This window comes from Oncorhynchus clarkii, chromosome 19 (genome assembly GCF_045791955.1).
Source record: "Oncorhynchus clarkii lewisi isolate Uvic-CL-2024 chromosome 19, UVic_Ocla_1.0, whole genome shotgun sequence".
NCBI classification, from domain to species: domain Eukaryota; kingdom Metazoa; phylum Chordata; class Actinopteri; order Salmoniformes; family Salmonidae; genus Oncorhynchus; species Oncorhynchus clarkii.
In genome coordinates this window covers 47483224-47508634 of record NC_092165.1, presented here as the reverse complement: position 1 = coordinate 47508634, position 25411 = coordinate 47483224, and the positions used below count along the sequence as shown (strand labels likewise).

The window sequence follows — 25411 nt, the reverse complement described above, 5'->3', positions numbered from 1 at the left end:
GAGGGACAGAGGGACAGCCAGAGGCAGTGTTCCACGGAAACAGCCACTGAGGGACTGGCCCGACTGGAACTACCACTGGAAAGGGAAAGGGGGATACCTAGTCAGTTGTACAACTGAATGCATTCAACTGAAATGTGTCTTCCGCATTTAACCCAACCCCTCTCACTAACGCTGCACCGCACTGTGAGTTCCCCAAATAAAACACAGTCCTTTGGGTTAACCTGTTGGATCTCTAGGGGCGCTATTTCATTTTTGGATAAAAAACGTTCCCGTTTTAAGCGCGATATTTTGTCACGAAAAGATGCTCGACTATGCATATTCTTGACAGTTTTTGAAAGAAAACACTCTGAAGTTTCAGAATCTGCAAAGATATTGTCTGTAAGTGCCCCAGAACTCATTCTACAGGCGAAACCAAGATGATGCGTCAACCAGGAAATTAGCAGAATTTCTGAAGCTCTGTTTTCCATTGTCTCCTTATATGGCTGTGATTGCGCAAGGAATGAGCCTACACTTTCTGTCGTTCCCCCAAGGTGTTAGCAGCATTGTGACGTATTTGTAGGCATATCATTGGAAGATTGACCATAAGAGACTACATTTTCCAAGTGTCCGCCTGGTGTCCTGCGTGGAATTCGGTGCGCAATTGCCAGCTGCTTGTACTTTTCCATTTGATTGAGGGGAGAAACCATGCTTCCAAGAACGATATATCAATGAAGAGATATGTGAAAAACACCTTGAGGATTGATTCTAAACAACGTTTGCCATGTTTTCAGTCGATATTATGGAGTTAATTTGGAAAAAAGTTCGCGTTTTGAGGACTGAATTTTCGTTTTTTTTTGGTAGCCAAATGTGATGTATAAAACGGAGCTATTTCTAATACACAAAGAATCTTTTTGGAAAAACTGAGCATCTGCTATCTAACTGAGAGTATCCTCATTGAAAACATCAGAAGTTCTTCAAAGGTAAATGATTTTATTTGAAGGCTTTTATGTTTTTGTTGAAATGTTGCGTGCTGGATGCTAACGCTAATGCTAACGCTAAATGCTACGCTAGCTAGCTACTTTTACACAAATTATTGTTTTCCTATGGTTGAGAAGCATATTTTGAAAATCTGAGATGACAGTGTTGTTTACAAAAGGCTAAGCTTGAGAGATGGCATATTTATTTCATTTCATTTGCGATTTTCATGAATAGTTAACGTTGCGTTATGGTAATGAGCTTGAGTCTGTATTCCTGATACCGGATCCGGGATGGGGAGATCAGAGAGGTTAACTAATTCCCCTAGCAAATCTGTAGTGTAACGTTTTGCGATTGTATTTTTGGTTTCTTCCTTGGAGCATTTACTGTATCAGAATCGCAATACGCCTCTAGTGTTACTGATTGAGCCAACATGGATGCCCAGTTGCATCTCCCATTGGTTCAATTATGACCCTTAACTTGATCTTTCCAGACCTCACAGAACCCAGTCTGTCAACATCTTCATTACTATAATACACCTATGCTAAAGCTTATGATTAACAATAATGTGAATGGCTCAGTGGTGGTGTACCCAATGCCAGACAGGTCTGCACTGTTCCTCCTCTCTCTCCCTCCATGCCTAGACGCTCTCTCTCTCGCTCTGTGACTCGTCCTGACCTTTCGGCGCTCCTAGCCCTGGAAGCACTTCAAGCGGGCGCAGATAAACAGCTTACTCTCCAAGCGCTCGCCAGAAAGCTTCAATCACGTCTTTTACAGAAAAAATTGAGGAAGAGGAGGACTGTGGGGAGGAGAGGGATGAGGGGGCCGTGGCAGTGCTAAATGGACCTTGATGGACCTTGGAGGAGAATGAGAGAAAGGGAGACAAGCGTTTGTTGTGATTTTCTACGACAGGCAGCTCAAGCAGTGTTGTGCCATCAGGGAGTGAGGATGTGGAGTCCATTAGTAGCAGTACTAGAATGAGTGGATCTACTCAGAAGACCACACACACACAGACAGGCACAGACAGGCACAGACAACCAGGGTCATGCCTACAACAAAAATGAATACAATACAAATCCTCATACTACTATATTCCCTATGTAGTGCAACCCACTGTTTTTTGGTACTACAGCCTAAAAGGTCAAAGGGCAGTCTCATCAGTTGGTCCTGAGGACCGATACATACATGGTAACATCTCCATGGTGATCAGAACTAACAGCTTGTGACAGCATGGAGAAAGGTCATGTCGCCCTAAGACGGTAAGTCAATGGGTTGGACACACTGTCTGTCAAGCATTAAAACTAATAGAATCAGAGAGAGGGATCATTAGAATCAAAAAGAGAGGGATGAGGGATCACTAGAATCAAAGAGAGAGAGACGAGGATCACTAGAATCAAAGAGAGGGGATGAGGGATCACTAGAATCAAAGACAGAGAGACGAGGATCACTAGAATCAAAGAGAGGGGATGTGGGATCACTAGAATCAAAGAGAGAGAGAGAGAGAGAGAACACTAGAATCAAAGAGAGGGGATGAGGGATCACTAGAATCAAAAAGAGAGGGATGAGGGATCACTAGAATCAAAAAGAGAGAGACGATGATCACTAGAATCAAAGAGAGGGGATGAGGGATCACTAGAATCAAAGAGAGGGGATGAGGGATAACTAGAATCAAAAAGAGAGAGACGAGGATCACTAGAATCAAAGAGAGGGGATGTGGGATCACTAGAATCAAAGAGAGAGAGAGAGGGATCACTAGAATCAAAGAGAGGGGATGAGGGATCACTATAATCAAAGAGAGAGGGATGAGGGATCACTAGAATCAAAGAGAGGGGATGAGGGATCACTAGAATCAAAGAGAGGGGATGAGGGATCACTAGAATCAAAGAGAGGGGATGAGGGATCACTAGAATTAAAGAGAGAGAGATGGGATGAGGGATCACTAGAATCAAAGAGAGGGGATGAGGGATCACTAGAATTAAAGAGAGAGAGATGGGATGAGGGATCACTAGAATCAAAGAGAGAGAGGGGGTGAGGGATCACTAGAATTAAAGAGAGAGAAGGGATGAGAGGTCACTTAGAGTTAAAGAGAGCGGATGGGGGATCACTAGAATCAAAGAGAGGGGATGAGGGTTCACTAGAATCAAAGAGAAGGAATGAGGGATCACTAGAATTAAAGAGAGAGAGAGGGAATGAGGGATCACTAGAATCAAAGAGAGGGGATGAGGGATCACTAGAATCAAAGAGAGGGGATGAGGGATCACTAGAATTAAAGAGAGAGAGAGGGAATGAGGGATCACTAGAATCAAAGGGAGGGAATGAGGGATCACTAGAATCAAAGAGAGAGAGAGAGGGAATGAGGGATCACTAGAATCAAAGAGAGAGAGAGAGAGGGAATGAGGGATCACTAGAATCAAAGAGAGGGAATGAGGGAATGAGGGATCACTAGAATCAAAGGGAGGGAATGAGGGATCACTAGAATCAAAGAGAGAGAGAGAGGGAATGAGGGATCACTAGAATCAAAGAGTGAGAGAGAGGGAATGAGGGATCACTAGAATCAAAGAGAGAGAGAGAGGGAATGAGGGATCACTAGAATCAAAGAGAGGGAATGAGGGATCACTAGAATTAAAGAGAGAGAAGGGATGAGACCACTAGAATCAAAGAGAGAGGGGGTGAGGGGTCACTAGAATTATAGACAGAGAGCAGTGAGAGATCACTACAATTAAAGAGAGAGGGGATGAGAGGTCACAGAGTTAAAGAGAGCGGATGAGGGATCACTAGAATTAAAGAGAGGGGATGAGAGGTCACTAGAATCAAAGAGAGAGGGGATGAGAGGTCACAGAGTTAAAGAGAGCGGATGAGGGATCACTAGAATTAAAGAGAGGGGATGAGAGGTCACTAGAATCAAAGAGACAGGGGATGAGGGGCCACTAGAATCAAAGAGAGAGGGGATGAGGGGTCACTAGAATCAAAGAGAGGGGATGAGGGATCACTAGAATCAAAGAGAGGGGATGAGGGATCACTAGAATCAAAGAGAGGGGATGAGGGATCACTAGAATCAAAGAGAGGGGATGAGGGATCACTAGAATCAAAGAGAGGGGATGAGGGATCACTAGAATCAAAGAGAGAGAGAGGGAATGAGGGATCACTAGAATCAAAGAGATAGAGAGAGGGAATGAGGGATCACTAGAATCAAAGAGAGGGGATGAGGGATCACTAGAATCAAAGAGAGGGGATGAGGGATCACTAGAATCAAAGAGAGGGGATGAGGGATCATTAGAATCAAATAGAGGGGATGAGGGATCACTAGAATCAAAGAGAGGGGATGAGGGGTCACTAGAATCAAAGAGAGGGGATGAGGGATCACTAGAATCAAAGCAAGGGGATGAGGGATCACTAGAATCAAAGAGAGGGGATGAGGGATCACTAGAATCAAAGAGAGAGACAGGGAATGAGGGATCACTGGAATCAAAGAGAGAGAGACGAGGATCACTAGAATCAAAGAGAGAGAGGGGGAATAGGGGATCACTAGAATCAAATAGAGAGAGAGAGGGAATGAGGGATCACTAGAATAAAATAGAGAGAGAGGGAATGAGGGATCACTAGAATCAAATAGAGAGAGAGGGGATGAGGGATCACTAGAATCAAATAGAGAGAGAGGATGAGGGATCACTAGAATTAAAGAGAGAGAGAGGGGATGAGGGATCACTAGAATCAAAGAGAGAGAGAGAGGGAATGAGGGATCACTAGAATCAAATAGAGAGAGAGGGAATGAGGGATCACTAGAATCAAAGAGAGGGGATGAGGGATCACTAGAATTAAAGAGAGAGAGAGGGGATGAGGGATCACTAGAATCAAAGAGAGAGAGAGGGGATGAGGGATCACTAGAATTAAAGAGAGAGAGAGGGAATGAGGGATCACTAGAATCAAAGAGAGGGAATGAGGGATCACTAGAATTAAAGAGAGAGAGAGCGAGAGAGAGGGAATGAGGGATCACTATAATCAAATAGAGAGAGAGGGAATGAGGGATCACTAGAATCAAATAGAGAGAGAGGGAATGAGGGATCACTAGAATCAAAGAGAGAGAGAGAGGGAATGAGGGATCACTAGAATCAAATAGAGAGAGAGGGAATGAGGGATCAATATAATTAAAGAGAGAGAGAGGGGATGAGGGATCACTAGAATCAAAGAGAGAGAGAGAGAGGGAAGGAGGGATCACTAGAATCAAATAGAGAGAGAGGGAATGAGGGATCACTAGAATCAAAGAGAGAGAGGGGTGATGAGGGATCACTAGAATTAAAGAGAGAGAGAGGGGATGAGGGATCACTAGAATTAAAGAGAGAGAAGGGAATGAGACCACTAGAATTAAAGAGAGAGGGGGTGAGGGGTCACTAGAATTATAGACAGAGAGCAGTGAGAGATCACTACAATTAAAGAGAGAGGGGATGAGGGATCACTAGAATCAAAGAGAGAGGGGATGAGAGGTAACTTAGAGTTAAAGAGAGCAGATGAGGGATCACTAGATTTAAAGAGAGGGGATGAGGTGTCACTAGAATCAAAAAGAGGGGATGAGAGGTCACTAGAATCAAAGAGAGAGGGGATGAGGGGTCACTAGAATCAAAGAGAGCGGATGAGGGATCACTAGAATTAAAGAGAGGGGATGAGGTGTCACTAGAATCAAAGAGAGGGGATGAGAGGTCACTAGAATCAAAGAGAGAGGGGATGAGGGGTCACTAGAATCAAAGAGAGAGGGGATGAGGGGTCACTAGAATCAAAGAGAGAGAGGATGAGGGATCACTAGTTGCATCACTATTCCAATCACTCCTCTGGTTTGACTAGAGACTGTGAGAGAGAGGCATTGGTAACCAGCAGTTCACAGGGATACAGAAGTATTGTTCAGTGACTCTAGCAAAGCCCCACAGCCTTTCCTCCTCCTCTCCTCCTCCTCTCCCTTCACAGCGCACATCCCAATCTGCCAGGAATGCGGATGAGAGTAATGCCGTTTGCGTCCCCAAAGACGAAAAATGCGGGGTGCTCCGAATTGGTTTAGAGACATTGGGGCTGAGCAATGTGATTTCTGCTTGACTGTCACAAATGTAGCACAACAGGAAAATCAATTTGCCTTCTGTGCCTCCTGGCTCGAGGAGAATCCAAATGCCAGGCGAACCTAGATAATGTTGTATTCCATTTGGAGAGAGAGAGAAAGAGAGAGAGACTGAGAGGGAGAGAGAGAAACTGAGCTGCACTTCCTAAACTCTTGCCAAATGTATGACCATATTAGAGACACATACTGTATTTCCCTCAGATTACACAGATCCACAAAGAATTAGAAAACAAACCCAATATTGATAAACTCCCATATCTATTTGGTGAAATACCACAGTGTACCATCACAGCAGCAAGATTTGTGACCTGTTGCTACAAGAAAAGGGTTAACCAGTGAAGAACAAACACCTTTGTAAATACAACCCTTATCTATGTTTACTTATTTTCCCTTTTGTACTTTAACTATTTGCACATCGTTATAACACTGTATATAGACATAATATGACATTTGAAATGTCTATTCCTTTGGAAGTGTTGTGAGTGTAATGTTTACTGTTCATTTTTATTGCTTATTTCACTTTTATTTATTATCTACTTCACTTGCTTTGGCAATGTTAACATATGTCCCCATGCCAATAAAGCCCTTAAATTGAATTAAAATTGAATAGAGGTAGAGAGAGAGAGAGAGACAGGTCTGGAAAGGAGAGGGATGAATGAAGTGAGTTACGCTGAGGGAAACAGATGCTTTCTACGACTCCAAGATAAATACATGTCTGTTTGTAGGGTTGGGAGTCACGATACCATATTATCATTATACTTAGGTGCCGATGCAATATGTATTACGATTCTCACTATTCTCACTATTCTATACGCACTGCGATTTGATGCTCCAAACATATTGCTCACTATATGTCTGCTGCAGAGAAACAAGAGAGAGCATGAGAAAAATAGTCATGGAAATACAAGAGCTGAAAACATGTTGGCTCACGATTTAAAAACAAGATGGAAAACAAGGAATAGGGTGAAAAATACTGGAGTTTTGGCGCAGATATAGCTGACTAGCGCTAGCTAATGTTTTTTTTAAACAGATCGATACTTGGAGTCAAAGTATAGATATGATATCGTCACTAAAAATATTGCGATATGCAACTGTAGAGATTTTTCTATCACTATCTGTCTGTCGGCCTGATCTTCTTATAGGCTGCTGACACACCTCTCTGTATCTTCTATTACTGGGAGGCTGTTAGTGTGTGTGTGTCTGTGTGTGTCTGTGAAATGAATGTGTAGTGTTTGTGTGCATCTACAGTATAGTGTGAGTGCCAGTGTATGTGTGTGTGAGCAAGTGTATTCGGTGTACGCTGTATGTACACAGTCAGTCAATATGTGTGTGTGTGTGCCATCTGATAGTGAATGTGTGTGTGTGTGACAGTGTTTATAGTGTGTGTGTGAGTGTGTGTGACAGCCAGGTGAAAGGCTGACAATGTGGAATTGCTCTCCTCTGACCGTTGTCAGGGGTGACAGGTGTCCCGTGAGCACTTGGCCATGTGACGTGCGTCGCCTCGGTAACCGAGGCAGGCATGACAGCTACCTTCAGAAGGCAATAAACCACAGCCACGGTCACAGTACGGTGGTGTCACGGTCAGAACCTTAATGTGATGGTGGTGCTGGTGTAGACTTGACTAGTGACAATGCCACAGACTTGACCCTGCCACTCTTTATGGAAGAGTGACAAATGGACCCAGAGACAAGGCCTAGGCACAGCCAGTGAGCCTCATACGGACAGAGGAAAAAATATTATGTTTGTATGTTTAGAAAGGAGACAGGTTGCAGGCAAGATAAATCACACAATTCTCATGACCTGCTAGTAAGTAAACAGTAATCAATCCTTCATATCATAGCAACATTAGTTCTCATATGCCTGGCGTTGGTATTTCTCATTAGAAGTGATCGCATAAACTACAGCTGGTAAACCCTAGCAGCTGTTACCAGACTATGATCCTCTCTCTATGAGGATGTGTTCTGCATGATGGGAGAATATTTATAGATACTCTATTAATCACAGCCATCCCTCCGATGAGATCCGCCTCCTGTCTTACCATCTCACTCCGCATGATCTTGGCATTCGCGTCGGGAGTGGCTGTCCTGCTTTTTCATTAGTGTCAATCACTCCCGTACGCGCTCAGTCCGCCCGGAACAACCCGCTGGCCTCAGGAGCTCACTCAAGCATTTGTCCCGCCTCGTCACTGTGATTGACAGGTCTGCGAGCTGCTGACGTGCCCGTCAGGCCTTAATCAGGAAGAGCAGCGGAGGCTGTGGTTGGATGGGGAGGGCAGTCAGAGCCATGTCTCATAGCCGTGTGTCACTCTGGCCTGTCCAAGGCCTGTCCAACTCACTCCCATTCATTACCTCACTGTTTATCTAAATGCTCATCCATTCCTCTAGGGAGGAACAGCCCTGAATCCTCACACAAACACATCTGCTATTGTCTTATTTTGGCTTCCTGTTCTGAAGAATACAGAGGCCAACAGCAGCCATCTGTTTCTGTGCATCTAAAATGTTTTTCAAAATAAATGACAAATGATTTCCAATAGAAAGGAGACATCGAGGCTCTGAGTGGTGCAGTGGTCTAAGGCGCCACTACAGCCTGCACAGTCCGGGTTAAGGGAGGGTTTGGCTGGGGGAGGTTTTCTTTGGCTCGTCCTCCAGCGACTCCTTGTGGTGGGCTGGGCGCCTGCAAGTTGACTTCGGTCGTCAGTCAAATGGCGTTTCCTGGTGTGGCTGACTTCTGGGTTAAGCGGTGTGTTAAGAAGTTGTTGGCCAGGTGGGTCCTGTTTTGGAGGATGCATGTCTCAACCTTTACCTCTTCCGAGCCCACAGAGGAGTTACAGCGATGAGACAAGGTTATAACTAGCACATCGGTCATCTTGACATGGCCACTGCTGTAGTTCTGACCATATTTTTCTCATCATTTACCTAAACACAACAGGGTGTCATTATACCTGTACAGGATACTTGAACAGACGAATCAGAGGAGTGTTATAGAAAGAGAGTCAATCACCAGTATGAGGTTTTTTGATTATTTTGTGAAATTATTTGCCTTAGGAACCCTGTTGGCTTACCTGGTGCTGTGGTTGGGCCGCTGACAGGGGAGATGGGGCCAGAGCCGGAGCGTGATTGGTTGGAGCCCACAGGGGACCCAACAGGAGAGGACGATGGGCCGCTGCCTTGACCAGACAGGTGGGGTGACGCGTGGGGTGAGAAGGGTGACTGGGCTGGGTTATTCTGCTCCCCCTGGCTACTGGTGGAGCCTGTAGCACTGATGGCTGAACTGTGACCAGCCTCTGTACCTGTAGGGAGGTCATCTATGGAGCCAGACAGGTCCTGGAACAGAGAAAGAGAGAGACAGGAGAGATGGTGAGCGAAGAATATCATAAGGGAAACATACAATCACAATAAAGCAAGAGAGTAGCCCTGGGTATGCTGTGGATTACAACATAGTAATACATAACCCACAAAGCCCAACAATACTCCACAATACTCTTACAATAGAGCACAGCACTATACTGAAACTATACTGAAAGCAGTATAGTGCCTTGCTGGTGTAGGTCCGACAGTCTGTTCTGTGTGATGTGTAATGGGCCAGTATTCAAGCCTGAGCTTATGTTACACACATCCCCTGTGGGGAGAGAGAGGCGAGGGGGAGGTAGGAGGGAGGGGAGGACAGGGGGCTTTGACTGGTTAAGGGTATTCTGAACGTTTTCTAGGGAATCCCCTATGAATGCCGACAGACTGAATGATAGTCTTATAAAAAAGGAGATTGAAGGGAGAGGGATGTAGATAGTTCAGGTGTTGTGTGTGATGTCTGCATCTTAAACACACATCCCCACAGTTCTCCAGCGGCACTACGGGAGGCCACCCACCCACCACTGATGGGATATGTGGGCCACAACCCAGGTGAGGCATCTATAATAAAAATTATTTGGTGGGGACTTATATTTGTCCTATTTCAGTGAATTGGACATGTGTTTTTTGCATATCCCACTCTCCCTGAGACAAACTTGAAGAATGGGGTCACAGCCAGGGTCTGACATTATCAACAGTGAACCTGGAGCAATTAGGGTTAAGCGCCTTTATGAAGGGCACATCGGCAGATTGATCACCTTGTCAGCTCGGGGATGTGAACTAGCATCCTTTCAGTTACTGGTCCAATAATGTAACCTCTAGGCTACCTGCCACCCACCTGCTGTAGCTAGCTATCTGTCTGTCTATCTGTCTGTCTATATGTCTGTCTTTCTGTCCACCCACCACAGTCAGTCAGGTTCCACAGAATCTGTCCCCAGCCACCTCCATTAACCTTTACCGAACCCTCTCTACAGCCACCAAAGACCTATCCTGTGTCTCCTAAAATGGCCATAGGAAAAATACTGGATCAAAGCTGAAGATGAAACCAGCTACTACTGTGGTTCTTTCACCAGTATATGTATTATTGTCATCTATTGTTTACTGAAGCATAACATGTTGAGTGTTATGGTATATTGTCCAGATGAATAAGAAGGTTCTGTGGTGATAAACAGTGATAAATGACTGTCTTGTTGTTCATATATCCTCTGTGGTGGCACAGGCTTTTGTTTTCGTCATGCCTCCGCGGCTGCCCACCCGCCTGCCCTACCACCCGCCCGCCTGGTCTGCCCGCCCTGCTCTGCCAGGCTGTCTCAGTCTGTCACATGGCATCATCTGCCCGTGCTCGATCAGCCCAGCACACACACAGGCCTCTCTCTCTTTCTGTTTCTCTCTACCACTTCCCTCTCTCTCTGTCAGCGGTGTCACTCACTGTCCCAACCAATCAACTCTACTGAGCTAGATGATGTCATAGGCTGTCTCAACCAATCACCAGAGCTATTTTTCTGAGCAGGCAGTCACAGGTCACCGCAAGTGCGTGCCATTTGATACAGTGGGGTCCTGCAAAGAGGGAGACCATGGTGACGTATTTCTAAACAGGTGAATCTAGTGTGACATCCACCTGATTGTTCGCCTCAGAGCCAATTAAAAAAGGGAAAGCACTGTGAATAATTACATTACCCGCTAGTCGCCAGTTCTCCAATAACCGTTGGGCAGAAAAGCACATCATTAATTTGGAGGATTTGAGGATTGACCCGTTTTGATTAGACTCATGGTTGACGGCATCTAGACAGTGTTGTGACTGAGAGAACCCAGGGAATAAGATCAGGCTCTTCCACAGATCTAACAGTGAAGAATCCCAGCTGCTGCTCTCTACACAGTGATATTTCCAGCAGTAAACAGCCAGCCCAGCCAAATACCCAACAAGCTAGCTTGGGCCCTTTCCAAAGTGGCCCAAATCTAATTGGTTTGCCTCTGTGCTGCAAATTGCTCTGTGCATTGAGTCTCCAAATAGCTGTCAACTACTCCCAGTTGGCATCTTGTATCACTTAATGTGCTTCTGAAGCATGTAATTGTCATAATAAGAAAAATATTGAGGTGATAATAACCACTTACGTTGAGATGGCCAGACCCCCAAGTAATGGCCTCCTATCTAGACGCTTCACACTACGTTTGAGAGGCAGTCATTCGTGACCCTTCACCTCAGGGGTGTTGGCGTCAGCCTCCCTCCCTCTCCCTTTCTCTCTGAGGCTGTCAGCCTGTCAGACTCAGACAGGCAGGGGCACAAAGGGGACAGCTGAGCCAACACACACAGTAGAAACACACACACACAAACACACTCATAGAAACACACACGCACACACATGTACACACAGGCACAGCATGCACACACACACCAGATCACCAACCTATGACTGAGTGTGAGAAAAAAACATCATTCATTAAAGAGCGGTCTTTCCGCTGACTGTCCCCCCTGAGCAGGCAGAGACATGCACAAATTATATATACATATTTATTTTACCAGGCAAGTCAGTTAAAAGAACAAATTATTTTTTACAATGACAGCCTACTCCGGCCAAACCCAGACAACTGTGCGCTGCCGCACGGGACTCCCAATTACAGCCGGATGTGATACAGCCTGGATTCAAACCAGGTACTATAGTGACACTTCTTGCACTGAGATGCAGTTCCTTAGACCGCTGTGCCACTCGGGAGCCCTACTTAATGAGTGCTGCTGGGAAGGGAAGGGAACAGGCAGTGTTCCCCAGTCCAGGATTCTCTGGTCACGCTGTCTAGACCGGGAGGAGTCAGGCACCACACCACAGCTTCCTGTCTGTGGACCATGGGGAAAGAGAGCATTGACCCTCAAACTTTCTCACAGACATACTGCACGGCACACACTCAGGTGAACCAGCATGGCTGTATTGAGCAGGGAAGGCTTTCTTACAAGAGGCTGGGACTGTAGTTGCTGCTAGGGCTAGGTCAGAGGCTGTAGCTGGCTGGGTCTGGAGCCATGCAGGGCTGGTGTTGTCAGCTCTGGTTGGTGGCTCTTGGAGCACTGCTGTCCAGCGTGTCACCTCGCTGTTGGAGGAACCAGCCACCCGCTGCCACTACAGCTTCCACCACCAGATCCCCCTGTCACCCTGCTGCAACCGCCCTGCCACCAGGCCAGACAGGCTAGCTGACTCAGCCTAGTCACAGTGGCACAGCAGCGGGGATGACAGAGAGGCTGGTGGGTAGGAGGGTGAGGAATGGTGGAGGGTGTGTGTGTGGGTGGGGAGAGTTCTCTCTCATTCTCTCTCTCTTTCTCTCTCTCTCTGTTTCCAGTTATTAAGATATCCTCACACAGGACATGAACAGGTTAAAAGATGATATTCAATCAGAGTCCCTGGGTTCGCGCCCAGGCTCTGTCGTAACCGGCCGCGACCGGGAGGTCCGTGGGGCGACGCACAATTGGCCTAGCGTCGCCCGGGTTAGGGAGGGCTTGGTCGGTAGGGGTGTCCTTGTCTCATCGCGCACCAGCGACTCCTGTGGCGGGCTGGGCGCAGTGTACGCTAGCCAAGGTGGCCAGGTGCACGGTGTTTCCTCCGGCGCATTGGTGCGGCTGGCTTCCGGGTTGGATGCGTGCTGTGTTAAGAAGCAGTGCGGCTTGGTTGGGTTGTGTATCGGAGGACGCATGACTTTCAACCTTCGTCTCTCCCGAGCCCGTACGGGAGTTGTAGCGATGAGACAAGATAGTAGCTACTACAACAATTGGATACCACGAAATTGGGGAGAAAAAGGGGGAAAATTCACACAAAAAAAATATTTAAAAAAATAAATAAAAGATGATATTCAAAGAGTCTGCAATGACATACAATGGAGGGGAAAAGTTACATTTAAAATCCAAAGATCCAAATGTTAATCGCCCATGTTGCTATCAACTGCTGTACAGCTCAACTGCTGTACCCACTGGTATTCCTCTCTTTATTCCTCTCTTTTCTCTGAGTAAATAGAATGATGACAGCTGTAATTAGGTCTAATAGATGTCTGTTGTGAGCCCCCTGGGGACTCTCTCACTCTCTCACGGACCCACTGTTCTCGTTACTGCCTTCGGACTGCTGTGCTGCTGCTCCCTCTCTCTTAGAAAAAAAGGTCCTATCTAGGACCTAAAAGGGTTCTTCGGCTCTTCCCATAGGAGAACCCTTTGAAGAACCCTTTTTGGCTGCAGGTAGAACGCTTTTGGTTCCAGGTCTAACTCTTTCCACAGAGGAAATCAAAGGGTTATACCTGGAACCAAAAAGGGTTCTCCTATGGGGATAGTGGAATAACCCTTTTAGAATACTTTTTTCTAAGAATGTAGCAGTGGAAATGCTATTACACTTAAGATATTTTTCTTCCCCAAAACGCTGAGTTGAGTAAATTAAATGTCATGCAAATTACGAAATGAAATGCCATGCAAATTATGAATTAAAATGGCATGCAAATTATGAAATGAAATGCCATGCAAATTATGAAATGCCATGCAAATTATGAAATGAAATGCCATGCAAATTATTTTCTGAATGGTTGTGTGTCAGGGAGGGAGTGGGGGAGTGGAGGGTAATGGGATGCCCCATGTAGAGAGCTCACTGTTATACCGTTCACAAGGTGCGACTAAATACCATGTACAAAGAGAGAGGAACTCACAAAATGCTAACACTCCCAGCTACAGAGTACAGAGCTGGCATAGGCTCAGAAAGGCAGAGGAGAGAGATGTGTTCATGTGTTTGCAGGGGATAAAAACAAACTGGGCGAGTGAGAGAGAAATATTATAATGCTAATGATGATGATGACGATGATGCTGATGGTGTTGGTTGTGGGGATGACAGTGATGATGATGATGATGATGATGATGATTATGATGACGATGATGGTGTTGGTTGTGGGGATGACAGTGATGATGATGATGATTATGATGACGATGATGCTGGTGGTGTTGGTTATAGTGATGCAAGTGATGCTGATAGTTGTGGTGATGACAGTGATGATGATGATGATTATGATGATGTTGGTTGTGATGATGACAGTGATGATGATGATGCTGATGTTGTTGGTTGTGGTGATGATGATGATGCTGTTGGTTGTGGAGATGACAGTGATGATGATGATGATGATGTGTTAGTTGTGGTGGTGGTTGGGGTGGAAATGATGGTGATGATGATGATGATGAATCATTTGAATGATCTGAAGGCGAGTTTTCTGCTATGCCACAGGCTCCAAAACCATCTGGCCATGCTGCTGACCGACCGAGCTCTCTGATCAGGAGAAGTCATTATGGGCCATACAACAGTCATATCAGTCTCCTGACTCCTGATAAATGTCCCAGTGCCTGTTGTCCTTCGTGTCACAGGTGGCACTGTTGGGAAGTCAGGTTCCATCTCACATCTCCATGGCTGGCTGGGTGCCATGATGACATCCCAAGCAGCCCAGGAGCTTGCTGCACTCAGTGCCAAGTCCTCTTCTGTCATAGTGGAACATCTCTGAAAGGACGCTACAGGAGCCTCTCTGGGCCTGCCTGTCTGTGCAACAACACCAACCATTAAACCAAGACATCCAAGAACAGACCGTGTCGTCAGGAAAAACTCCTGTCCTAGGCTATATCACCAGATCAGGCAACATATTATGTGGAACTAGGATGTGAGGGAAATGCTGTGTTCTACAGACAGGACTATAGGACCCAATCTGAGGGACGCTACCATGTTTAAAATTACATTTATTGGATGTTCAAGCAAGTAGTTTCTCTCTTTTCTTTGTCTCAAAAAAAGCAGAGCGAGAACAAACTGTTCCAGGCCTCTATAGTTGCAGGAGAGACACAGTGTCAGAAAGCAATATGTGCTTTTCTATTTCGCTACAATGGCTGCACAAAGCACAGGCAATCTCATGATAATACTCCCGCAGCATAATAACAAAAACAACTGTCTAGACTTTCAACACCAAAACACAGACAGGCAAAAAATATACTTCCTCTTCAGACACACTAGTAGTTAACATAATGTTTCTAGAGTTCTCTCACTTCTATAGAAATACAGCATCCCCCCCCCCCCCCCAAAGCCAATGTCTACTTCTTGGACTGTCCATGTCTGTCTGCAACAAAGTCTGGTCTGCTGGGTGCATACACACATGTCCTGAGTGTATCTACAGTCCTCAGGCTAATAAGGCAGCCAGACAACCTACCACCATGCACATGTTTCCAGTCTGCTGTGTGTGAGAGCACTAATGCTAAAACTAGCCCATTAGTGTTATTTGTCGTTGGGGTGATATGCAGCTTGCGGACTGATAACTCTCCCTCTCTAAGCCCTCAGTAATGTGGAGATAGGAAGAGAGTCTGTTTGGAGGACCTGTTTGAAGCCCTAATACTCCTAAGCCTGTAAAGACGCCCAAATCTGGTGGCGCTTGTCTCCAAACCAGGGGATTAGTGTTGAGTTTCACTGTGATTCCACCTGATAATACGACAGAGCTTGATAGAGCCGGGCCGAGCAGAACGAGCGCTTAACGCACACCGGCCCTATTCACTTAACGCACTGCCTCATTGTCTCTCTGAACAATGACGACAATAAAGTACCCCAGCCCTCCACAGCTCAACCTTTAATCTCTAGATACATGTCCAGGATAGTCCCTTTGTACCGTATATTGAGGCTGAAGTTGCCACCCCACAAACCTTGCCGTCTAATATTTTTTATTCCACTAAACAGTTTTTATTTAAATATACCAGTCTTCCAATTAAAAGAGGGGCCTTGATGAGAGTCGACAAGCCAGGCAGGCCGTTAATATTTGAGCTGTTAAAATGTTGTTTTTTCATTCACCACAAAGGCTCTAACTGGTTTAATGCATAAGCAGACCACTCCCCTCCACCCCTCCTCCCCTCTTCCCCTCCTACCCTCCACCCCTCTACCCTCCTCCTCTCCACTCACCCCAGAGACATACTCACCCCCCACCCCTCCTCCTCTCCACTCGCCCAGAGACATACTCACCCCCCACCCCTCCTCCTCTCCACTCACCCAGAGACATACTCACCCCCCACCCCTCCTCCTCTCCACTCGCCCAGAGACATACTCACCCCCCACCCCTCCTCCTCTCCACTCGCCCAGAGACATACTCACCCCCCACCCCTCCTCCTCTCCACTCGCCCAGAGACATACTCACCCCCCACCCCTCCTCCTCTTCACTCACCCCAGAGACATACTCACCCCCCACCCCTCCTCCTCTTCACTCACCCCAGAGACATACTCACCCCCCACCCCTCCTCCTCTCCACTCGCCCAGAGACATACTCGCCCCCCCACCCCTCCTCCTCTCCACTCGCCCAGAGACATACTCACCCCCCACCCCTCCTCCTCTCCACTCACCCCAGAGACATACTCACCCCCCACCCCTCCTCCTCTCCACTCGCCCAGAGACATACTCACCCCCCACCCCTCCTCCTCTCCACTCGCCCAGAGAGAGAGAGACAGAGAAGAAACTTAAAGCGAGGGGAGGAATAGAAAATAAATAAATAAAACAGCCAAATTCCTAATTTCTAATTCAACTGCTCATTCAGCTTAACCTCTCTCTCTCCTCTGCAATTAAAGCACCTGCCACATCCTTCACGCCGTGCTGCTGCCTCCCACCCTGCATGCCCGCCCGCCCGCTCGCCCGCCGCACAGAGCAGCCACACGGCTAAATAATGCAGTGCATCCTGCGCCACGCATCCTTTATCATCCCAAATGACAGCCATTTGCATATCTCCCCAGTCAATTAGAGCGGAATAATCAGCCCATAATTGGGGGAGAGAGCCGGTAATCACCCAACCCTGGCACACCGTCAGGACAAACGGGGGGAGGGGGAAGAAGAGGGGCTGAGGTAGGAGAGGTGGGGGGACAGCCTTCACACTTCAACCTAGTGTTCTATCCTACTATGCTACAGTCCAGAGTTTTCCTCTCTCACATAACCTCATACTGTCTCTTTTGTTTTTCAAACTCTCTTACTTGAACTACCTACCCACCAACTATGATGTGTTCTGTATCCTTATTACAGTACTAGGAACAGACATTCTCCAGATACATGAACGTTAGAGTACACAGGTATCTTTCCTGAGTGAGAGAGAAAGAGACTGTGGAGGTCTGGTTTTTCTGAGGTCTTGATTTCTTTTGACTTTCCCATGATGTCAAGCAAAGAGGCACTGAGTTTGAAGGTAGGCCTTGAAATAAATCCACAGGTACACCTCCAATTGACTCAAATTATGTCAATTAGCCTAACATAAGCTACTAATGCAATTTTCTGGAATTTTCCAAGCTGTTTAAAGGCACAGTCAACTTAGTGTATGTAAACTTCTGACCCACTGGAATTGCGATACAGTGAATTATAAGTGAAATAATCTGTCTGTAAACAATTGTTGGAAAAATTACTTGTGTCGTGCACAAAGTAGATGTCCTAACCGACTTGCCAAAACTATAGTTTGTCAACGAGAAATATGTGGAGTGGAAAAACTAGTTTTAATGACTCCAACTAAAGTGTATGTAAACTTCCGTCTTCAACTGTATATACAGTGCAATCGAAAAGTATTCAGACCCCTTGACTTTAACATTTTATTACTTTACAGCCTTATTCTTTTTCCCTCACCAATCTACACATACAGTGCCTTGCGAAAGTATTCGGCCCCCTTGAACTTTGCGACCTTTTGCCACATTTCAGGCTTCAAACATAAAGATATAAAACTGTATTTTTTTGTGAAGAATCAACAACAAGTGGGACACAATCATGAAGTGGAACGACATTTATTGGATATTTCAAACTTTTTTAACAAATCAAAAACTGAAAAATTGGGCGTGCAAAATTATTCAGCCCCTTTACTTTCAGTGCAGCAAACTCTCTCCAGAAGTTCAGTGAGGATCTCGTAATGATCCAATGTTGACCTAAATGACTAATGATGATAAATACAATCCACCTGTGTGTAATCAAGTCTCCGTATAAATGCACCTGCACTGTGATAGTCTCAGAGGTCCGTTAAAAGCGCAGAGAGCATCATGAAGAACAAGGAACACACCAGGCAGGTCCGAGATACTGTTGTGAAGAAGTTTAAAGCCGGATTTGGATACAAAAATATTTCCCAAGCTTTAAACATCCCAAGGAGCACTGTGCAAGCGATAATATAGAAATGGAAGGAGTATCAGACCACTGCAAATCTACCAAGACCTGGCCGTCCCTCTAAACTTTCAGCTCATACAAGGAGAAGACTGATCAGAGATGCAGCCAAGAGGCCCATGATCACTCTGGATGAACTGCAGAGATCTACAGCTGAGGTGGCAGACTCTGTCCATAGGACAACAATCAGTCGTATATTGCATAAATCTGGCCTTTATGGAAGAGTGGCAAGAAGAAAGCCATTTCTTAAAGATATCCATAAAAAGTGTTGTTTAAAGTTTGCCACAAGCCACCTGGGAGACACACCAAGCATGTGGAAGAAGGTGCTCTGGTCAGATGAAACCAAAATTGAACTTTTTGGCAACAATGCAAAACGTTATGTTTGGCGTAAAAGCAACACAGCTGAACACACCATCCCCACTGTCAAACATGGTGGTGGCAGCATCATGGTTTGGGCCTGCTTTTCTTCAGCAGGGACAGGGAAGATGGTTAAAATTGATGGGAAGATGGATGGAGCCAAATACAGGACCATTCTGGAAGAAAACCTGATGGAGTCTGCAAAAGACCTGAGACTGGGACGGAGATTTGTCTTCCAACAAGACAATGATCCAAAACATAAAGCAAAATCTACAATGGAATGGTTCAAAAATAAACATATCCAGGTGTTAGAATGGCCAAGTCAAAGTCCAGACCTGAATCCAATCGAGAATCTGTGGAAAGAACTGAAAACTGCTGTTCACAAATGCTCTCCATCCAACCTCACTGAGCTCGAGCTGTTTTGCAAGCAGGAATGGGAAAAAATGTCAGTCTCTCGATGTGCAAAACTGATAGAGACATACCCCAAGCGACTTACAGCTGTAATCGCAGCAAAAGGTGGCGCTACAAAGTATTAACTTAAGGGGGCTGAATAATTTTGCACGCCCAATTTTTCAGTTTTTGATTTGTTAAAAAAGTTTGAAATATCCAATAAATGTCGTTCTACTTCATGATTGTGTCCCACTTGTTGTTGATTCTTCACCAAAAAATCTATATCTTTATGTTTGAAGCCTGAAATGTGACAAAAGGTCGCAAAGTTCAAGGGGGCCGAATACTTCCGCAAGGCACTGTAATACCCCATAATGACAAAGCAAAAACGGTTTTGTAGAAATTTTTGTAAATGTATTAAAAAGAAAAGAAAACTGAAATATGCCATTTATATCAGTATTCACACCCATTACTCAGTACTTTGTTGAAGCACCGTCTTCTTGGGTATGTTTTTGGGGAGTTTCTCCCATTCCTCTCTGCAGATCCTCTCAAGCTCTGTCAGGTTGGACGGGGAGCGTTGCTGCATAGGTATTTTCAGAGATGTTCGATCGGGTTCTGGCTCTGGCTAGGCCACTGAAGGACATTCAGAGACTTGTCCTGAAGCCACTCCTGCATTGTCTTGGCTGTGTGCTTAGGGTTATTAACCTGTTGGAGGTGAACCTTCGCCCCAGTCTAAGGTCCTGAGCGCTCTGGAGCAGGTTTTCATTAAGGATCTCTCTGTACTTTGCTCCGTTCATCTTTGTCTCGATCCTGACTAGTCTCCCAGTCCCCGCTGCTGAAAATCATCCCCACAGCATGATGCTGCCACCACCATGCTTCACCGTAGGGATGGTGGCAGGTTTCATCCAGACGTGACGCTTGGCATTCAGACCAAAAAGTTCAATTTTGTTTTCATCAGACCAGAGACCAGAGAATCTTGTTTTTTACTGAGGAGTGGCTTCCAATCAAGACTTTCTACCATAAAGATCTGATTGGTGGAGTGCTGCAGAGATGGTTGTTCTTCTGGAAGGTTCTCCCATCTCCACAGAGGAACTCTAGATCTATGTTAGATGGAACATTGTGTTCTTGGTCACCTCCCTGACCAAGGCCCTTCTCCCCCCGATTGATCAGTTTGGATGGGCGGCCAGCTCTTGAGTCTTGGTGGTTCCAAACTTCTTCCATTTAAGAATGATGGAGGCCACTGTGTTCTTGGGGACCTTCAATGCTGCAGAGATGTTTTGGTACCATTCCCAAGATATGTGCCTCGACACAATCCTGTCTCGGAGCTCTACGGACAATTCCTTCGACTCATGGCTTGTTTTTTGATCTGATATGCACTGTCAACTGTGGGACCTTATACAGGTGTGTGCCTTTCCAAAACATGTCCAATCAACTGAATTTACCACAAGTGGACTCCAATCAAGGTGGACTCCAATCAACATCTCAAGGATGATCAATGGAAACAGGATGCACCTGTGCTCAATTTCGAGTCTCATAGCAAAGGGTCTGAAAACGTAATAAATTATCAAACATGTCATAAAATGTTTTTTTGTTTTGTCCTTATGGGGTATTGTGTGTAGATTGCTGAGGAAAAACAAATATTTAATCCATTTTAGATAAGGCTGTAAAGTAAATTAACATAGAAAAAGTCACATTTTCTGAATGCTTTCTGAAGGCACTGTATATACAGTACTAGTCAAAATGTGGACATACCTACTCATTCAAGGGTTTTTCTTTATTTTTACTATTTTCTAAATTGTAGAATAATAGTGAAGACATCAAAACTATGAAATAACACATATGGAATCATGTAGTAACCAAAAAAGTGTTTGGTCAACATATAGTCAACATATATTTTATATTTGAGATTCTTCAAAGTAGCCACCATTTGCCTTGATGACAGCTTTGCACACTCTTGGCATTATCTCAACCAGCTTCACCTGGAATGCTTTTCCAACAGTCTTAAAGGAGTTCCCACCTGTGCTTAGCACTTGTTGGCTGCTGTTCCTTCACTCTGCGGTCCAACTCATCCCAAACCATCTCAATTGGGTTGAGGTTAGGTGATTGTGGAAGGCAGGTCATCTGATGCAGCACTCCATCACTCTCCTTCTTGGTCAACTAGCCCTTACATAGCCTGGAGGTGTGTTTTGGGTAATTTTCCTGTTGAAAAACAAATGATAGTCCCACTAATCTCAAACCAGATAGGATGGCTTATCACTGCAGAATACCGTGGTAGCCATGCGGGTTCAGTGTGCCTTGAATTCTAAATAAATCACAGACAGTGTCACCAGCAAAGCACTCCCACACCATCACACCTTCACGGTGCGAACCACACATGAGGAGATCATCCGTTCACCTACTCTGCATCTCACAAAGACACTGCTGTTGGAGCCAAAAATCTCAAATTTGAACTCATCAGACCAAAGGACAGATTTCCACCGGTCTAATGTCCATTGCTCGTGTTTCTTGGCCCAAGCAAGTCTCTTCTTATTGGTTTCTTTTAGTAGTTATTTATTTGCAGCAATTTGACCAAAGGCCTGATTCACCCAGTCTCCTCTGAACAGTTGATGTTGAGATGTGTCTGTTACTTGAACTCTGTGAAGCATTTATTTGGGCTGCAATTTCTGATGCTGGTAACTCTAATGAACTTATCCTCTGCAGCAGAGGTAACTATGGGTCTTCCTTTTCTGTTGCGGTCTTCATGAGAGCCAGTTTCATCATAGCGCTTGATGGTTTTTGTGACTGCGCTTGAAGAAACTTTCAAAGTCCTTGAATTTTTGCGTACTGACTGATGTTCATGTCTTAAAGTAATGATTGACTGTCATTTCTCTTTGTTCATTTGAGCTGTTCTTGCCATGATATGGACTTGGTCTTTTACCAAATAGGTCTATCTTCTGTATACCACACCGACCTTGTCACAACACAACTGATTGGCTCAAATGCATTAGGGAAAGGAATTCCAAATTAACTTAACAAGGCACACCTGTTAATTGAAATGCATTCCAGATGACTACCTCATAAAGCTGGTTGAGAGAATGCCAAGCGTGTTTAAAGCTGTCATCAAGGCAAAGGGTGGCTACATTGAATAATCTCAAATATACAATATATTTGATTTGTTTAACACTTATTTGGTTACGACATGATGTATGTGTTATTTCATAGTTTTGATAGCTTCACTATTATTCTACAATGTAGAAAATAGTAAAAATGAAGAATGAGTAGGTGTGTCCAAACTTTTGACTGATACCGTATAAATAGAGAGAGAGATGTGGTGCCAGTCACTAGCCTACACACAATACCCTGTCATTTCAAAGTGGAATTATGTTTTTAGAAATTTTTACAAATGAATTCAAATGAAAAAGGATGAAATGTCTTGACTCAATAAGTATTCAACCCCTTTGCGAGCCTAAATAAGTTCAGGATTAAAAACGTTTTTAACAAGTCACATGGTTGCATGGACTATGTGTGCAATAATCGTGTTTAAGATGATTTTTGAATGACTACCTCATCTCTGTATCCCACACATACAATTATCTGTAAGGTCCCTCAGTCGAGCAGTGAATTTCAAACACAGATTCAACAACAAAGACCAGGGAGGTTTGGTAGATTGTTAAAAAATAAACAGATATTGAGTATCCCTTTGAGCATGGTGAAGTTATTAATTACACTTTGAATGGTGTATCAATACACACAGTCTCTACAAAGATACAGGCATCCTTCCTAACTCAGTTACCGGTGAGGAAGGAAACCGCTCAGGGATTTCACCATGCAGTTACTCCACAATACCTGCCAGAAGCCTGTACTGAATAAAAAATATTCTAAAACATGCATCCGATTTGCAAGGCACTAAAGGCACTAAAGTAAAACTGCAAAAAATGTGGCAAAGAAATGAACTTTATGTCCTTAATACAAAGCGTTATGGGGCAAATCCAACACAACACATCACTAAGTACCACTCTTCATATTTTCAAGTATGGTTGTGGCTGCATCATGTTATGGGTATGCTTCTCATTAGCAAGGACTAGGGAGTTTTTTGGGGATAAAAAAAAATGGAAGAAAGCTAATCAAAGGCAACATCCTAAAGGAAAACCTGTTTCATTCTGCTTTCCAACAGACACTGGGAGACAAATTCACCTTTCAGCAGGACAATAACGTAAAACACAAAGCCAAATATACGCTGGAGTTGCTTACCAAGATGACATTGAATGTTCCTAAGTGGCCTAGTTACAGTTTTGGCTTAAGTCGGTTTGAAAATCTATGGCAAGACTTGAAAATGGCTGCCTAGCAATGATCAACAACCAACTTGACAAAGCTTGAAGAATTTTGAAAATAATAATGTGCAAATATTGTCCAATACAGGTGTGCAAAGCTCTTAGAGACTCACCCAGGAAGACTCCAAGCTGTAATCGCTGCCAAATTGGATTCTAACATGTATTGAATACATATGTAAATGAGATATTTCTGTATTTCATTTTCAATAAATTTGCAAAAAACATGTTTTCACTTCGTCATTATGGGGTATTGTGTGTAAAAAAAAGAAGATTAATTTTGAATTCAGGCTTTAATACAACAAGTCAAGGGGTATGAATACTTTCTGTAGGCTCTATTAATACTGTAGCGTAAAGAGGAACATCAGAGCCAGACAAGGTTAGTTCCCTCCTGTATCACTTTTCCTTTGTGCTCTGCTTTTCATCCTAGGCCTTGGTATTTCCTCAGCTCACTGCAGTGCAAAGCTACACAACATTAACTTCTGTGGTTTTGGGCCGCACTCACTTGCCTTTCTGAGATGAAAGGCACAATGACGCTCCATTTGCTTCAACTTGATGGAGGAGGAGGGAAAAAAGAGAGAAAGAATGAAAAGAAAGAGAAGGAAGAAAAAAACACGGAAGGATGAGAGTTTAGATTTGTTCCGATTTAACCTCCAGAGAAAAGAGGCAATCTCTGAGTGTTTACCACAGCAAGGCAGAGGCAGGAGGGTAAAATAAAATAACACACAAAAGTATGATATAAAAACAACAAAGAAAATTGTTTCTTTGAAGACACAGACAGAGAAAGAGAGAGAGAGAGAGACATACAGTAGGCTGGGGATAGTGTTCACACGGCTAGACAGGGAGGAAAACAGGGCTGGGGATAGTGTTCACATGGCTAGACCAGGGAGGAAAACAGGGCTGGGGATAGTGTTCACATGGCTAGACCAGGGAGGAAAACAGGGCTGGGGATAGTGTTCACATGGCTAGACCAGGGAGGAAAACAGGGCTGGGGATAGTGTTCACATGGCTAGACCAGGGAGGAAAACAGGGCTGGGGATAGTGTTCACATGGCTAGACCAGGGAGGAAAACAGGGCTGGGGATAGTGTTCACATGGCTAGACCAGGGAGTAAAACAGGGCTGGGGATAGTGTTCACATGGCTAGACCAGGGAGGAAAACAGGGCTGGGGATAGTGTTCACATGGCTAGACCAGGGAGTAAAACAGGGCTGGGGATAGTGTTCACGTGGCTAGACCAGGGAGGAAAACAGGGCTGGGGATAGTGTTCACATGGCTAGACCAGGGAGGAAAACAGGGCTGGGGATAGTGTTCACATGGCTAGACCAGGGAGGAAAACAGGGCTGGGGATAGTGTTCACATGGCTAGACAGGGAGGAAAACAGGGCTGGGGATAGTGTTCACATGGCTAGACCAGGGAGGAAAACAGGGCTGGGGATAGTGTTCACATGGCTAGACCAGGGAGGAAAACAGGGCTGGGGATAGTGTTCACATGGCTAGACCAGGGAGTAAAACAGGGCTGGGGATAGTGTTCACATGGCTAGACCAGGGAGGAAAACAGGGCTGGGGATAGTGTTCACATGGCTAGACCAGGGAGTAAAACAGGGCTGGGGATAGTGTTCACGTGGCTAGACCAGGGAGGAAAACAGGGCTGGGGATAGTGTTCACATGGCTAGACCAGGGAGTAAAACAGGGCTGGGGATAGTGTTCACATGGCTAGACCAGGGAGGAAAACAGGGCTGGGGATAGTGTTCACATGGCTAGACCAGGAGTAAAACAGGGCTGGGGATAGTGTTCACATGGCTAGACCAGGGAGGAAAACAGGGCT

At 45.1% G+C, this 25411-nt stretch overlaps 1 protein-coding gene across 1 annotated transcript in view; it reads right to left on the bottom strand.

Moving 5' to 3' along the window:
* LOC139375321 (AT-rich interactive domain-containing protein 1B-like) overlaps positions 1-25411 on the bottom strand; it is a 311071-nt gene that overhangs the window by 72709 nt on the left and 212951 nt on the right. Inside the window, exon 5 of the mRNA XM_071116990.1 lies at positions 9117-9378. Coding sequence (XP_070973091.1) covers positions 9117-9378 — 262 coding nt within the window. The remainder of the gene's footprint in view (positions 1-9116; positions 9379-25411) is intronic.